The sequence below is a fragment of the Orcinus orca genome, chromosome 16, assembly GCF_937001465.1.
Source record: "Orcinus orca chromosome 16, mOrcOrc1.1, whole genome shotgun sequence".
Lineage (NCBI taxonomy): Eukaryota > Metazoa > Chordata > Mammalia > Artiodactyla > Delphinidae > Orcinus > Orcinus orca.
The window spans coordinates 64,500,201-64,517,193 of record NC_064574.1 but is presented as its reverse complement, the minus strand read 5'-3'; the positions used below and the strand labels follow the sequence as shown (position 1 = coordinate 64,517,193).

The following is a 16,993-nucleotide window of genomic DNA, read 5'->3' as shown; positions in this document are numbered from 1 at the left end:
TTTCGGGCCAGTTTATGTTGTTTCCCTAGCCTACCCATTGTTCCTTTATTTTCCTTGTTTGTCAGAAAAGAAAAAAACCTCATTTCTATTTTTGCTGCAACGTGACAAGGAGGCAGGGCTTGTACATGGTTTCAATATGTTGGTGATCCTTTAGAGATAAATTTCAGAAAGTAGAATGTGCCAGGTGTGTCCACGCCCCGTCTGAGGATAGAGCTGGACTTCAGTGACTCACTGGCCCACACGGAGGGTGATCCTTGGAGACTGTAGCCATCAGGGTGCATGGAGTTTGTCGAGGTTAGAGAGAGGACAGTGTGACAGGGCACAGAGCACGTTCCTGGCACGCCTGGTGCTGTACTCTGATCACTGGGGGAGGGGCACTAAAGGGGTTTTGTGTGAGTAAATTTTCTACTCGCCAAGCGCGTTCCCCTTAAACTTTAAAAAAGGCTTTAGGGACTTCCCTGATGACGCAGTGGTTAAGAATCCACCTGCCAATGCAGGGGACGCAGATTTGAGCCCTGGTCCAGGAAGATCCCACATGCTGCGGAGCAACTAAGTCCGTGCGCCACAACTACAGAACCTGCGCTCTAGAGCCCGTGTGCCACAACTACTGAAGCCTGTGTACCTAGAGCCTGTGCTCCGCAACAGGAGAAGCCACGACAATAAGAAGCTCGCGCACCGCAACGAAGAGTAGCCCCCGCTCGTCACAACTAGAGAAAGCCAGCGGGCAGCAACGAAGACCCAACGCAGCCAAAAATAAATAAATAAATTTATTATTTTTTTAAAAAGTCTTTAAAGTTTTAACTGTTTGATAGAAAACTGTTTGTACTTCCTTTGACCCATTAACCAGGACGTTGAGCTTTCTTACCGATTCAGAATCTTAATTATAAAAATAAATGATCACACAGTGAATTTCCCCAGGCTCTATGAAGGAGAAAAGGGTTGTTTGCCGCTTCACCAAATAGCCCTGGTTCTGTTGTACTTTTTTAAGTTCTGGTATCTGTCTGATAGTCACAATCTACCAGATTAATTTAAATTACTCCAGATGGGGAAACCACATGACCAAGTTTATTTGAATTATGTCTAAAGCCATGAAGAGTAAATAGTATCTAAGAGGAAATGCGAGGCGCCCTCTTCACAGGTTTTGTGCATGGACTTTGTGACATCTATGCCTTTTTTTTTTAATTGAAGTATAGTTAATTTACAATGTTGTATTAGTTTCAAGTGTACAGCCAAGTGATTCAGTTACACACACACACACACACACACACACACACACACACACACACACACACACATTCTTTTTCAGATGCTTTTCCATTATGGGTTATTACAAGATATTGAGCACAGTTCCCTGTGCTATACCGTAGGTCCTTGCTGACATCTATGGCTTTTCTTCACTCTCTGGTTTGTAAAGGTTGTTTTGAAGTTCCCTCCAGATGATGAGGGTAAATTAGAGCCTGTACATTTTGCAGGTGTATACTGTTGACTGCAGTAAGACGAGTCCCCCATAACAGCCAGTGGGGATATTTGGGGTGCCTCACAACAAAATTCCTAGATGTTATTGTTTCTAAAGAGGAGAAATGTAGGGATCTAGTTATGAGGAATTTGCTTCCTTTACAGGTTTTTTGCTGCAAATACTGCGAGTGTCTCACCAGCTTACTCAGTGACTTGGCTTCCCTGTCTACAAAGTGGAGTGGTCAGGGGTATCTGGTCTCCTGTCTCTGAGCCCCTTTCTGGATTCAATGAATATCCAGTCTTAATTCCCTATTCTCACACTCCCTAGCATTTACAGTGATGGCAAATCTTGATACTCTCCCAGGCAAATTTTATGATAGAAGTCATTAGTTTTATTCAGCTTGTTATAATTTGCATTTTAAATGTATGTTTTTTAAAAGACTGTTAAGATTGCCATAACTTTACCCAGTGATTTGCAAGTCCCAAAGCCTCCCAATTAGGTCAGATGGCCATAGCAGCAACTGCTTCCCATCAGAAGGGCTGAATCACTGAGGAGCGACCACCTTTCAAGTGCTGAGTGATTTACCAAGCCAAGTTACTTTGCACCTTGGGATAAGGAACGTAGGCTATCAGATTTCCATTCATCCTTCTGCCCCTTCTGGTAATTTCGATGTTGATTCTCTAATATGAACTTATTTTTTCCTTTGTTTTCTTTCCAAAATAATATATTCTAGTAAGAAGTTCAAACTGTACATACTTATATAATAATTAGAAAAAGTGTCAAGTTCTCTGTTTCCTCTCTCTAGAGAGAGCTACTCTTAACAATTTTGTGAATATTCTTCCAGATACTATTTTCTATTCTATATGTTAACATTTTCTTAAGCAAAAAGAGATTGTGTTTACATATACTGTTTTGCAGCTTGATTTTGTCTCCTAGCAATATGTCTTGGAGATGTTTCCATCTTGTATATATAGGTCTGTCTCATTTTTTACCATGGTTCTGGTTTCCATGGTGTTGTCACATCAGAAATTATTTAATTAGTCCTCTTGGGCTTCCCAGGTGGCGCAGTGGTTGGGAGTCCGCCTGCCGATGCAGGGGACACAGGTTCGTGCCCCGGTCCGGGAGGATCCCACATGCCGCGGAGCGGCTGGGCCCGTGAGCCATGGCCGCTGAGCCTGTGCGTCCGGAGCCTGTGCTCCGCAACGGGAGAGGCCACAGCAGTGAGAAGCCCGCGTACCGCAATAGAAGAAAACTCATAATTAGTCCTCTCCAGTCTTAGTTTGGGTACTCCCAAATCTGGTCCTAAGACAAGGACGTGGGTACAAGCAGGCTACTAGGAAGGTGATCCCAGGAAACACCAACAAGAGGCTGGGGAAGTGAGACCAGGAAGGGAGGCAGGCCAATCAAGGACGATTTTTTTCTTAATTTATTTAATTAATTAATTGATTGATTTACTTATTTATTTATTTTTGGCTGTGTTGGGTCTTTGTTGAAGTGCACGGTCTTTCTCTAGCTGTGGCGAGCGGGGGCTACTCTTCATTGTGGTGTGTGGGCGTCTCATTGTTGTGACTTCTCTTATTGCGGAGCACAGGCTCTAGGCACGTGGGCTTCAGGAGTTGTGGCACACAGGCTCAGTAGTTGTGGCTCGCGGGCTCTAGAGCGCAGGCTCAGTAGTTGTGGCGCACGGGCTTAGTTACTCCGCGGCACGTGGGATCTTCCCGGACCCGGGCTTGAACCCGTGTCCCCTGCATTGGCAGGCGGATTCTTAATCACTGCGCCACCAGGGAAGCCCCCAGTCAAGGACGATTGATGCGTGGGTAACTGCAGCTCGGGAGGGCCCCAGGACCACCGTCAGGTTCAGTGATTCTCTAGAAGGGCTCACAGAACTCAGAAAAGCTGTTATACTCCTGGTTATGGTTTATTGAAGTGAAAGGGTACAGACCCAAATCAGCAGAAGGCAGAGTCCAGGAGAGACCGGCCGTGAGTGTCCAGTTGTGTATGGACAGCACTTCATTCTCCCAGTAATGATGTGTGGCAGCATGCTCGGAGGATCACCAACCGGGGAAGAGCACTGAAGCCTCGGTGTCTAGGATTTGGATTGACCCTAGTCCCCAGCCTTTTCAGAGGTCAAGTTTCTATTGAGTGGTCCAAGGCCCCTACCGAAAGTCACATTGTCGGCATACACTGGCACGTCCCAGGCAGAGAGCACCGGGCGCTCATGGTAGGATGCCAGCAACAGAAGCTATGGGTAGCCTCTGGGGTGGGCTGAGGGGGCAGGCAGGGTACCAGCAAGCCTCAGCCACACTTCGTCATGAAGTGTTTTTGTTATTTCCATTTGTCATTCTCACAAACGATGTTCTAGAGCAGGGGTTGGTGAACTTCTTTGTAAAGGGCCAGCCAGCAAAGATTTTCAGCTTTGCGGGCCGCACAGTCTCTGCTGCAGCTCCTCAACTCTGCTGCTGTAGCACAAAAGCAGCTGCGGGCATTATGGAAATAAATGGGTTTGACTGGGTTCCAGTAAAACTTTATTTACAAAAAACCGGTACAGACCAGATTTAGCTTGAGGGCTCTAATTTGCCAACCCCTGCTACAGTGGATAATTCTTGGGTGTTTATCTTTGTCCATTTGTGCAGATAATTCTATGGGACAGATCCCTAGAAGTAGAATTGCTGGATCTGGAGTAATGACATTCTTATTTTGAGCAGATACTGTGAACCTCCCCCAAAAGTTGAACGTGCTTCCTCTTTCACCAACAGTGCCTGAGAACCTTTGAGATTTCCTTTCTTAGGACCACTTGCCAAGGAAGCAAAACCCACACCTATTGACTAGGATGTTTGTGCATTTTCAGTCTTGAGCTTTGGAGAGGCAGAGGAAGACAGAACATTTTGCCCCCAGGAAAGAAAACCAAATGGGGCCTGAAATGGTCTCCTAATGTCTTACTTTAGATTTGAGGCCCACGGGGAAGGGGACTCTGGTGACTTGTTTTCATTTGGTGAAAATTAAACCTTACATTGCCCACTAGGTGTAGTTCAAGAGTCCTGAATGTTACCTATTCAAAAAAGATTTTTTTTTTTTAAGATGCATCAGAGAGCTTCTCAGCAATTTCCTTTATTAAGCAAAGATTCTTTTCCTAATTTTTCTCTTCCATAAGGAATTTTCATATAAATAAGGTCTACCTATGCATAGTGAACACTTTACCAAATGTACAAAAAATATACATGGTCCAATTTTTGTTCATGGAGCTGACAGGTACGGGACACTCTTGATGGAGATGGCACAGCATTTCACTTAGCCCGGTTCACTCTAGGTCTTTTTTGGGTTTAAAGACAATGGATGGGATTTTTGTTTTTGTTTTTCCACTTTTCTTTTTCCCCATATTTTTATGTTTGGAATTCTTTTTTTTTTTTTTTTTCTCCCGTTGCGGAGCACAGGCTCTGGACACACAAGCTCAGTGGCCATGGCTCACGGGCCCAGCCGCTCCGCGGCATGTGGGATCTTCCCGGACCGGGGCACGAACCCATGTCCCCTGCATCGGCAGGCGGACTATCAACCACTGCGCCACCAGGGAAGCCCCCGTTTGGAATTCTTGATGTGAGCCCCACAGGGGGAAACAGAGATTTGTTAGCATTCAAGCTCTGTTTTGGGCTGCGTATTTTAGCTGGTTTGTTTGATAATGGGCATCCCTCCTGGGATCTAGCCTGCCTGTGCTCTGCTCACGCTGGGTGAATTTGTGATGGTCCCCTTTCTGTAGTCTTTCATTTGTAACACAGACACAGCCTGCTTCCCCGTTAGTGAGATGGCATGCCTGGACTACCCACATGCAGATAAGGAATTAGGCAGAACTCGGCTGGAAAGATAAATCAAGCTAACTATCTCATTAGGCTTGAAAGACACAAATTAAGCTTGCATGGGAATTAACAGCCTTCCAAAGAGACATGCAGTGCAACAACGGGAGGAGACCTTGCTGGAGCCCTTTCTCTCAGGAAACTTGCCTCTGTTGCCTAAGTCCCTTTTGTAAAAGGTCAAGAGGTAGAAATTGAGGATCGAAAGAGCAGTGTAGTGTTTATTGAGCACTTACTGAGTGCCAGGCACAGTGTGCATTATCTCACTGAAAGCTCTCAAAGTACTGTTAAGATTCCTGTGTAACCGAGGAGGAAACTGAGTGCCAGAGGGGCTCCTTTGCTTGTCTCAGGGTCTCGGAGCTGTTGAATGACAGAGCCAGGATTCACCTAGGATGTCTGGCCCCATGGCCCAGTGGTTCTTATCTGGGATGAATTGACCCCCTGGGGATACCAGGCCATGTTTGGAGACTCAGGGGTTGTGACAGCTGGGGGCGGTGGGTGCTACTGGGATCTGGTGGGTAGAGGCCTGAGGTGCTGCTGGACATCCTACAGTGCACAGGATGCCCCACAAAGAATTATCCAGGCCCCAGTGTCAACAGTGCCGGGCTTGAGAAGCCTGGTTTAAGTGCTCAGCTGGACTCCAGTGGTGGCTGGCAGTTCCACCAGGACTGTCCGGCTGTAGTGCCCTGAGGACAGTGTGGTGAGTCTACGAGTCAGAAGCTTAAATGTGCAGCCAAGGGACTCGTGGGAGGATGATGAGGGAATCCGGGAATTCTCATGGTTAAAAGTGTCCTGAGAACAAGGACCTCGCACCTGCAGTTGAGGAATATGGAGACTAACGCCTCTGTCTTGCTCCTGCCTCCCGTCCTGCCCCTCCTCCTCTCGCCCCTCTGGCTAGTGTTCGGCCACAACATGAAGAGCAGCAACGACTTCATCGGGAGGATCGTCATCGGCCAGTACTCTTCGGGCCCCTCAGAATCCAACCACTGGCGGCGGATGCTCAGTGCCCACCGCACGGCCGTGGAGCAGTGGCACAGCCTGCGGTCCCGGGCCGAGTGTGACCGTGTGTCCCCTGCCTCGCTGGAGGTGACCTGAGGGCTGCGGGGAAGGCAGCTTTCATTTGTGAAAAAAGGAAGAAAACTTAGGACAAAAAATATGCCATATATGTATACTATGACATCCACATCTGCACACACACTCCTCACCACACGCACAGCTCCTCTCAGAACCGAAAGGAAGCTGACTCTTGATCACAAACTGGCCGCCCTCAAGGAGCGAGGCCTGCGAACTTTCCAGAATTCCCCTGCACAGGTCATGAGCTGCGTGGGCTCCGCTCTGAGACTTACGGGCAGTGCTTGCTCTTGTGGATCCCCCTGCCCCAAAATGCACTTTCAACCTCAGGCCAGAGAAAGGGCCTCCCCAAAGGTGCCAACCTCCACTGAGACAAAATTTTCCAAGAGTTTGGCCAGTGTTGGGAGGCCTGACCCCCATATGCCCAAAATGCACACCCACTGGGTGACTTCTGAATGGGCTGCTGTTCCTAGGGGTTCTTCAAACCTGGTACCTTTCCCCAAAAGTGTTAAGTACTCTGTCTTCTCTTTAGTAGATGTGATAAATAGATTAGACTATTTGGAGAAACCAAACGGCAACAAAAAATATTCCAGTGTAAGAAGGCGCTCCTGGCTTAATTGAACTCGTCCTCGTGGTAGCTTTTTTTCTGGGGACTCCCTGTGGGTGTGTACGTGGACGTTCTGGTGTGTGTGCCCTCAGGTGAGCACGTGTGTGTGCCTGTGTGTCCCCTTAGTGAGCAAGGTGCTGGGCCGGGACCGCAGTCCTGAGTACTCCCTTCTCTCTGCCTCGCCCGTCAGTGAAGTTTCACCCAGCGCCCTCCTGTCTGTGAAGACCCCACCTGCAGTAACAGTAGCGTGTAAGTCAAGTAAACAAAATACGATAGAGCAGAAGTAACGTTTTTTGACCGAATCATGGCGACTGCGACTCACAGAAGACTGGCAAAGGACAGTTACAGGGAATAAAATGGCCACCACGGCTGCTGCACGCCCCCATCCAAGACGACACCCCTCCTCGTCACACCCTGAGGATCGCTCTGTGTTTGTGTGTGAACCAAAGTCATCTCTCTCGTGCTAAGAAATTAGTGTAGTTAGAATAGATCTCTCTCTCTGTTGGATGCTTCTGTATCTTTTCCCACAGCGTATTGTCTGGTATAATGGGGAGCTATTTATTGACATTAAAGATTATCTATTTGTGCCACGCATTTGCGTTATCTTTTTCTTCGTGAACATGGGCATGGAGGGTAGGAGGGTGTTTCAGTCCCTACCACTGTGTAACACGTCATCCCAACGGCGCAGAGCACTGGTATTTATTATGCTCACAGATTCTGTGGCTGCAGAATTGAGACCAGACACGGGGATGGCTTGTCTCTGTCCCATGAGACCTACGGCCTCAGCTGGAAGGCTCGAGGGCCACAGCGGGTATAACCAGACAACCGGTCACGCTGGACATTGTTGGTAAGATGAGTGTGTGGTCTGGGAAGGAAGAACAGTCGAAACGTTAAGATATATTCATCTGACGACTGACAGGAGAACCCGTGCAAAGAGAAGACGAGGATTTATGTTAGGTCCCTCCCATTGCAAGCAACAGGAAATTAACACAAAATAGTTTAAGCAACGAAGGAAGTCCTGGCTTCAGGCATAGCTGGATCCAGGGCCTCAGATGAAGTGATCAGGGCTTTGTTGATCATGCTGCCTCCTGGACAGGCTCTCCCCATTCGGTGAGCGTCATGGATACCAGCAGCTTAAGTTCCAGCTCATACTTATCATCAAGACCCAGCTTAAACTACCACTTCCTGATTTTCCAAGACAGAAATGACGGCTGCTTCCTGTCCTCCCCACAAGAAGCTTATATTTCTATTTAACTCTTGGGGCCTTACTGTGTGCTAAGCCCAATACCTGCACAGTCTTGTTTAGTTCTCACAACAACCTTTTGACAAAGAAGCTATTATTATCCCCATTTTCCAGGGGAGGAAAGTAACGCTTTTTTCTATAAAACTATTTGCTTGTTCAGGGCAAGAGCCATGGCTACTTAGCTTTCTATTGGCCATGCCCAATAAAAGGGGCTTGACCTAGGTAACCCCCTGTGGGCTGAGATGGCTTCACCCCTTCTGGCCACATTGGGCATTGCAGGGTCCCCTCGTGGGTCCCTCTGGTGTCTCTCACTCTGGAGTGGAGATGGCATGAAGGTCAAGGGGGAAAGGCTGGGAGGTTGAGTTAGGTTATGTTTGTTAGGAGACAAAAGGAGAAACTTTTCCCTCTCTATAAAATGGTTTCCTTCCTGTGGTTGTACAGAAGAGGATAAAAATATGAGAGAACAAACAGAATGAGGAAAGACAGAAACAGGACAGGCATTCAGGACCAGAGATGAGGTTATACGGTGATTGGGCCCGTGGGCTTTGGAGCCAGAGAGACCATGGTTCAAACCCCAGGCCCAGCACACCCTACCTGTGCCCTCACACAAGCCGCGGAGCTGCTCTGGGCCTCAGTTTCCTCATTACCTTACATTGGGCACTTCAGAAGCCGATGTTGAGGCAAGGACTCGGCTGCCAGTGGTTTATTTGGGAGGTGAGCCCAGGGAGCATAAATGGAAGGATAAGTCAGGGGGAGGAAAAAGGCAGAGACTGCTTTAACTGGCATTGTGGGCAGCTGGGGCTCAGTCGTGCTGGGGGCCCACGTAGAATACGCTTGAGAATGATCGTTATGGGGAAGCTGGACTATTTACTGCCCCTCGTCTCTCAGAGCCTGAGGGTACAGCCCCGGAGGCGTTCAGTGATTGGCAACTTAGGACTGTCCTGTGTGGGCTGAGCCAGCTTGGGTAGCCCCGAGAACTCCCCGGGCAGAGAATGACGGGCATGTGCCTGAGCAAGTGAGCTGTCCCTCTGCATGGCCCAGCCCACCTCAGCATCGGGGGAACTCAGGTGGCCGAGGGCTGGGAGTGGGGCATCCCCAGCATCTGCTCCCCTGGTTTACAATAACCACAGGGCTGACTAGGCACCGTGCCAAGTGCTAAGCGTCTCATTTAGTCCTCATGCAGCACCCCACGTGAGAGGTGTTCTTATTCCTCTTTTATAAATGAGGAAGCCGAGGTTTCCTGGGATTGAGTGGCAAGCGAGCATCAGAGCTAGAATGCCAGCCCAGGCCCAGCTGACTCTAGAGCCTGGTATGGGCTAAACTGTATCTCCCCCCAAGCTCACATACTTCATGAAGCCTTAACCCCCCGTACCTCAGCGTGGGACTGTATTGGGAGGTAGGCTCCTTAAAGGCAATTAAGATTAAATGAGGTCATCAGGGTGGGCCCTAATTCAATACGACTGGTGTCCTTATATTAAGGGGAAATTAGGACGCAGAGACAGACACACAGAGGGAAGACGGCATCTACAAGCAAGGAGGGAGGCCTGGAGACCCAGGCCAAGGAGAGCTCCTTCCTTCCCAGCCTCAGAAGGAAGCAACTCTGCCAACACCTGGACTTCAGACTTCCGGCCTCCAGAGCTATGAGGCTATGAAGCTCTGTTATTTAAGCCACCCAGTTTGTGGTCCTTTGTTACGGCAGCCCTAACAAACTCATGTAGAGCTGGTGTGGCTGACCGCTCTGCTGGGCTGTTTCATCTGAAAATAGGATGACCGTTCTTACCCCATAGGGTTGTATGTGACGTGAGGGTTAGCCGGGATAAATGCCTGCAAAGGCTTAACACACAGCACTTGATGGCTATTCCTACTGGGCACACATCAGGCAATGTTTGCTGAGTGACTGGAGAGAACAGCAGAAGCACAGATGTCAGAGCCATCCACGTCTCCAAGGATAGTTTGTCAGGTGATGAGGGAAATGTGTTGAAAGGTGAAGAAATGACTTGGTTTCTATAGAAACCTGGACCCCAGGTGCCTTATGGTGGGCCACCTGCCCGGTTTAATTAGCATCCTCCTTCTCCTCGGCCAGGAGGTGAGAAAGGAGATGCATGGGCCACCTACACACCCTCTTTGGGGTGCGGGGACCTGAGTTCAAAGGAAGGAGGTAGAGGAAAAGCGGTGGTGTCAAGTTTTAAATCTGCATCTATTTTCCCAGGGCCCATCTTGAGCTGTCTCATCTCTGGGGACTCCAGATCCCCTCAGGACTCCAGTCTACCCCTGGGACTTGACAGAAGCTATGACCTCTGCCCAGCCCTGCCCAGATGTGCTGGTTCCCAGGGCACCAGGAACAGCTGTTTTGGGTACTGATACTTTACTCCCAGAAAGCTGGGAATCACTGCAGGGAAAGAGGAAGAGTTCCTTTCCTTTCTGGGTGGCCTGTCTTCCACCCTCAGTGGGATACCTTTTCTTTTTTCATGGTCAAAAATACCATTTAAAAGAATCCAGGAATGAGCACCACTAAGTAAAAATTTAAAACTTATGTCTAGAAAAGAGACTGGAAGACATTGCCCTGAAGGTTGCAGGGGTTAACTTTTGGGAAGTGGTTTTGCTTCTCAATTTTATACCTTCCTATTCAGTTTTTTTGAAGGTTCCATAGTGATGTAATGGTAGTTAACATATATTGAGCATTTATGGGTCAGGCATTGTTCTAAGCACTTGTATGAGGAAAAGTATTGATTTGTCCCCATTTTTCGGATGAGGAAACTGAAGCTAAGATGGATTAAATAATCAGTGTGTGGTCACACAGAAGCAGGTCTGGAATTTGAACATAGATACAGATGTGCCTGGATTGAAAGGCATGAAATAAACTAGCCTCTATTGTCCCTTTTATGATGGTGGTGAGGGGAAGGGAACTTTGTTTTACTTACTGGTAAATAAATGACAATTTTAAAAAGCTAAGAAACTAAAGGAGACAGATAGATAGGCAGACAGATGATAAGAAGAAAGAAATAGATCTTCACCAAACCCCCAGGCACAGTGTGTGTATGCGTGTGTGTACGCATGGGCTCGGGTGGGGGTGGGGGAGAGTAATGTCTTTAAGAACCCAGAAAATACATACTGTGTTACAGAGAGACCTCTACAACCTCCAAATGGCAGCAAAGATCCTGTTTGTTAAGTGAATAAATTGTCTATTTCCTAGCCAGTAAACTTGAGGTCTAGAGCAAGGGGTGGCAAGCTATGGCCTGTGGGCCAAATCCAGCCCACTGCTCGTTTTTGTAAATAAAGTTTTATTGGAACCTGGCCAGACCCATTCCTAAAGCCTTTCACAGAGTTGTGACAGAGACCATGTGCGCTGCAAAGCCACTACTATCTGGCTCTTTACAGAAAAAATTTAAAGTTGCTGCTATGTAGGATGAATAAGTCTGGAGATGTGAGGTACAGCATAATGATTGTAGTTCATCACACTGTACTGAACACTGGAAATTTCCTAAGGAGTAGATTTCAGGGGCACTCACCACACACAAAAGGTAACCCTGTGAGGAGATAATATGTTAATTAGTTTGACTGTGGTATCATTTCACTATATATATGTATATCACATCATCATGTTGTACGCCTTAAATACAAACTATTTTTTTAAAAAATAGAATTTTTTAGAAACTTTGCCTACCCCCGTCTAGAGCAATGCTTCATAACATTAATGTACATATGACTCCCTGGGGATCTAGTCAAAATGCAGATTCCGATTCAGCAGGCCTGGGGTGGGGCCTGAGGTTCTGCATTTTTAACAAGCTCTGAGGAGATGCCGACGCTGCTGGTCCGTGGACCACACTTGGGAATGAGCGTGTCACAAATACTTTACATGTTTCCATCCAGAGAGGGGGCATGAACCAGCTTACCCAAACCTCCAGCCGTCACATATTGTATTATCAACACAGGTCATTTAGGAGGTTTATTTGCCAAATCAAAGGCTCCTCCACTTTTCAAAAGTATTTCCAGCGGCCTGTGTCTGACGACCCTCCTTTTCCCCCTGGTTCGTTCACGCAGAGGGTGTTTGATTTCCGTGACAGCAGGGGCCTCTAAGTACAGTCAGCACACCAGATGATGGGGAGTGGGGAGAAAGCCTTCCAACTTTCTTCCATTTTTATAGTTTGTATCAACTTTTTAAAAAAGTCCGTTTGGGGGAGGGCTGTTTTATAACAGACACGATGCACATCACTTATATAATAAACATATGTCATTTATAAATAAATAAGTGCGCATGCTCTGGGGGGCCTCATCGCAAAGCTTTGAGACAACGGGTAGACGTGAGTTACGCCATGGCTGAAACTGGGCCTGGGCTGTGCTCGTAGCCTGAGTCAGGCCTTGGCAGGCTTTCAGCCCCATGTGGGCCGGCAAAACACGCTGCATGGGCACGAGTTTTATTCCTCGCAGGCACAGCGGCAGGTGTTCCAGAGAGAAAGTGAGCGACTGGGACACGCTTGAGCCCTTGTGAATGCCAGCCACACGAAGTGTCAGGGCACCTGGCTGAGCACTTCGGGAGAGAAAGGAGGGAGTGTGCAGGGAAAGCCAGGAAAAGACCTGCACTGGATCAATGACAATCATAGCAAAATTTGCTGTCAGGTATTCAACATCTACTACTAGCCAGCTTCTATGCTAAGTATTACAAATTATGACATTTAATCTTTGTGAGGTAGGTACTCTTATTATCCCCTATTTTATAAAGGAGGAAAGTGAGGCTCAGAGAGGCAGAGGATACACAAAGACTGATTTTTAGAGGTATCACTTCATAAATGCAGTGAGATTCCAGTGAAACACCAGCGGATCTATTTTAAGTTTGAACACGCTAGAACTGTACACTAATGATAACGTTTGCCTATTTTTGGTGAACACTTCCTCTGTGTCGAGAACCTTCTACCGGCACATCCTTTAACCTCCAAGAGACCCTGCAGGAGATGACGGGCCTGCCCTTCCTCCTCGCTGCGGGGAATCCAATGCCCTGGAGCTGGGCCGACACGTTGGGGCCCCGCTGAGCCAAAGCACTGAGGCCCCGCCTGCAGGGGGAGCCCTTTCTCAGCTCCGCGTAATTGTTCCCATGTGCAAAGGAGGCCTAATTCTTGTCAGATCTTCAGATTCGTAGCAGAGGCAGAAATCTCGACTTATACTTAAAATATCCTGATCTTACACCCTGACAACGAATTTTTAGAAATTTTAAAACACAGCATGGACCCAACACATCACATCCACGGGTGAGCTCGCTTTGGCCCAGGAGGCCTCTGCCCTAGATGCTGACTTGTATTTTTACCTTCTGGTACTATTTCCTCCTAGGGCTCCGCGATGCTTTATCTGCTGTGCCAGGCGGGGACGTGCGCGCCGCTATTGTCCCATCTTACGGAGTCTCAAGGGAGGCAAGCACGTGCCCAAGGCCACTCGGTGGCTCGGAAGCAGCGCTGCGCTTCCTCTGAGTTCTCCGAAGGGGGCCGGCCAGGGGCGGCTTTCAGGCTGTCACTCTGAGCTGGCCGCGGCCGTGCAGGGAGGAAACAGGAGTCAGGGGAGGGGCGGGGGAGGAGACTGGGGTCTACCCAGTGCTCCTGAGCTCTGGGCAGGAGAGCCGTCCGGACCCGAGCTCCCACGGCAGGGCCTCTCTCCTCTGCTCAGGCCGTGAGGTGGCTTTCTCGGGGCCCAGGATGCAGAGGTGGGGACTGTGGGCCGCGGCCGTCCTGACCCTCCTCTCCGCACAGGCCTTTCCGCAAACGGACATCAATATCAGCCCAGGTGAGCACGGGGCCAGGGCCGGGAGGAGAGGAGGACACCCCGCAAATGCTTGAGCTGTCAGTGAGGCCTCGCTGCCTGGGCTGCAGGCCTGCCTGACCCAAGGAATGCTGGGGGGCCAAGCTGAGCCTCCTGACAGCCCCTCCAGCTGCTCTCCCTCCAGCTCACGCGCATTGTGCTAGGGCCAGACGCAAAGAGACCTGGTGGTAAATCCCAGCTTTGCATCTTAAAAGCTGTATGACCTGGCACAAGTTTCTTAACCTCTCTGAGCCTCAGTTTCCTTCAGAAAATGGTGGTCACAGTGACATCCTCTGGGGCTACCGTGCAAGGGAGATGAGATCATCTGGGGAAAGTGCCTGGTACCACAGGAAGATCTGAAGATGGTATTTTTGTTAGGGGTTTGGCATCTGGGCTCCGCGGTCCCACCTTGGCTGTGACAGCTGTTCCCAGGGAGCTGGGCACGCAGGAGGACATAGTTGTCCCTCTAGTGACCTCCCTGGCGGCCTGGCCCAGTGACACCCAGCTCTGCGGATATTCAGTGTCCCCAAGGATTGGGATCCATCAGCCTCGGGCATGTGGCCTCCCAGTGTCCCACTTGGAGGATGCGGGGCTTCAAATGAGCTCAATTTCTTCACCCTTGCAATAGGGAGGCTAGGGTGCTGACTGGGGTAGGAAGAATCCTGCGTCCTTCAGTCCCTTCAAGGTGGAAGATCTTGCCTGTCACCTCTACCAGGAGGGTTCTTTCCACACATGGTTTAAAAGCTATAATAATAATACCAATAACAACAAGTGGTACTTTTGTAGCCCTCACTACATGCCAGGCACTGTTTTAAGCACTTTTTACATATGGATTTATTTAATCCTCACAATAACCCTATGGCAGAGATACTGTTTCTATCCCCATTAAAATAAAACTAACACTGTAATAAAACATCTGTAAGATCCCCATAAAGCCATGTTATTGGGCAGTTACAGTGTTGAGGGGAATTTAAATAGTGGGGTGATAAGATTGAAAGATAAAATACCTGATGTCCAGGTAAATTTGAATTTCAGATAAACAAATCATTTTTTACTGTAAGTGTCTCGAATATTGCATGGGACATACCTTATGCTAAAAATTATTTCTTGTTTATCTGAAATTCAAATTTAACTGGGAATTCTTTTTTTTTTTAATCTGGTAACCCTAGTGATGGGAGATAAAGGGTGGTCAGTTCATTTGGGCAAGCATCAGGGGCTCTGGTCTGCCATAAACTCTCTGAGTGTCTGTATTAGTCAGCTCGGGCTACCATAACAAAATACCGTAGACTGGGTGGCTTCAACAACAGGAAGAGTTCTGGAGGCTACAAGTCCAAGATCAAGATGCCACCTGATCCGTTACCTGGTGAGGGCCCTCTTCCCGGCTTGCAAGTAGCCACATGGTGGAGAGAGAGAGTGCTCTTGTCTCTCTTCCTCTTCTTACAAGGGCACTAATCCCATCATGGGGGCCCCATGACTCCATCTAACCCTAATCACCTCCCAAAGACCCCATGAAAACACCATCACATTGGGTGTTGGGGCTTCAACATGGGAATCTGGGGGGCACACAAACATTCAGTCCATAACAGTGTCTTTGCCTGCTTGCTCTTGTACCTCAATATCCTCATCTGTGCAATGGGTGAGCAGGAGAGAAGTTGGACAAAATATCCTTGAAAGATACTTGTGTGTTCCAAGATCTTGCCTTTCTGCCCAGCATAAGAGGAAAGTCCTGAGGCTGAGTTTGAGAGTGGGAGCGATGGGGAGTCCTCTCTCTCTCTCACTAGCTTGTGACCATGGGACCTTTCTCTGAGCTTCAGGTTTCCTCCTGTGGAAAGTGAGGATGATAATGGTGTCCATCAAACATTTCAGGGAATCTTCAATGAGATCATGCAAGTGAAGCACTTAACACATAGAAAGCACTTGAAAAATGGCTTATTACCTTACTACTTCTGCCACTGTGGTTGTTGATGTTATGGTAGAATTGACCAGGAGACACAGTTTTCTGCTGTGACAAAATGCCTTCCAAAAGGAACTTCCAGACATCTAGCCCCATGCCTCAGTCCCACTCTACAGATGTGGAGACTGAGATCCCTTCCAACCCAGCAACTTTGGAGACCTCAGAGTTGGAGTTGGAAGGAAGGGTCCCGGAAATCCACTTGGCCCAATCCTTCCACAATACAGCTGTGGAAACTGAGGCCTACAGAGGCCAAATAATCTGGCCAAGGTCATCATCCATCCAGTCCAGCAGAAAGCCCAGTTCAAGCCTGAGTGGATAAATCTGCTAGAGGAAAGTGATTTCAATGCAGAAGAGAACGTGTGAATTAAGTGTGTGTACGTGTGTCAAGTGGGTGTGTGCGTGCATGTGAGTGTGCATGTTGATGTGTGCCTAGGGAAGTCTTATCTGGGGTCTTGGTGAGCCATTGGCAGACCATGAAGGTGGGCGCACAACCACAGCCCTCCTTAGTGAAAGTGGGCCTGGTTCTTCTTCCTCTCCTGCATCCCGAGCCTTTAGGTACAAAACAGAACAGGGTCATTCCATCCTTCATCCCACTGCTCTGGACCTTTCATGAACATGCAAATATACGCAAATAGTGCAACCCAGCCATACCCTTAGATCTGCTTTGGAAACAAACCTTTAGACACTTCTGAAAGCCTGGGAAGGATTTAGCCAGACTAGATCCTTTTCCTAAAACCCTTCTCTGAACCTGGCTTTGATCACTTTGGTTACGCGGATTAACAAATATTAAGTGCTTAAAAGAGGGCCTGGCACCTGGTAAACGCTACATAAATATTTGCTGTTATGATTCTTCAACCATAACCATAAAAAAGTTTCCTTTCCCTGGCTCCTGAGCCCAAGAACTTTCCACAGCAAAGGAAATTCTAGCAAAACGTTTTGATGCTCAGGGCCTGCTTCTGCAGGGCTTCAGGGGTGGGAAGGGAGAATCAGTCAAGTTCCATAGCCTCTTCCTCACCCCTCCAAGGAACTGGCATTG

General features: G+C 48.3%; 2 protein-coding genes across 7 annotated transcripts in view; both read left to right on the top strand.

Moving 5' to 3' along the window:
• The window catches only part of SYT17 (synaptotagmin 17), a 121,780-nt gene extending 113,819 nt beyond the window's left edge, over window positions 1-7,961 (top strand). For 4 of the 6 annotated variants that reach the window (XM_033416453.2, XM_033416455.2, XM_033416454.2 and 1 more), the window contains one exon: window positions 6,197-7,566. In XM_033416453.2, the coding sequence (XP_033272344.1) occupies window positions 6,197-6,393 (197 nt within the window). In that variant the 3' untranslated portion in view covers window positions 6,394-7,566. Of the gene's footprint in view, window positions 1-497; window positions 7,567-7,690 lie in introns of those variants that run through there. The other 2 variants (XM_049698848.1, XM_049698849.1) reach the window with 2 other exon arrangements.
• A 459-nt stretch (window positions 7,962-8,420) lies between these two features.
• CLEC19A (C-type lectin domain containing 19A) overlaps window positions 8,421-16,993 on the top strand; it is a 29,412-nt gene continuing 20,839 nt past the window's right edge. The window contains exon 1 of the mRNA XM_004285729.4: window positions 8,421-13,988. Within this exon, the coding sequence (XP_004285777.1) occupies window positions 13,901-13,988 (88 nt within the window). The 5' untranslated portion in view covers window positions 8,421-13,900. The remainder of the gene's footprint in view (window positions 13,989-16,993) is intronic.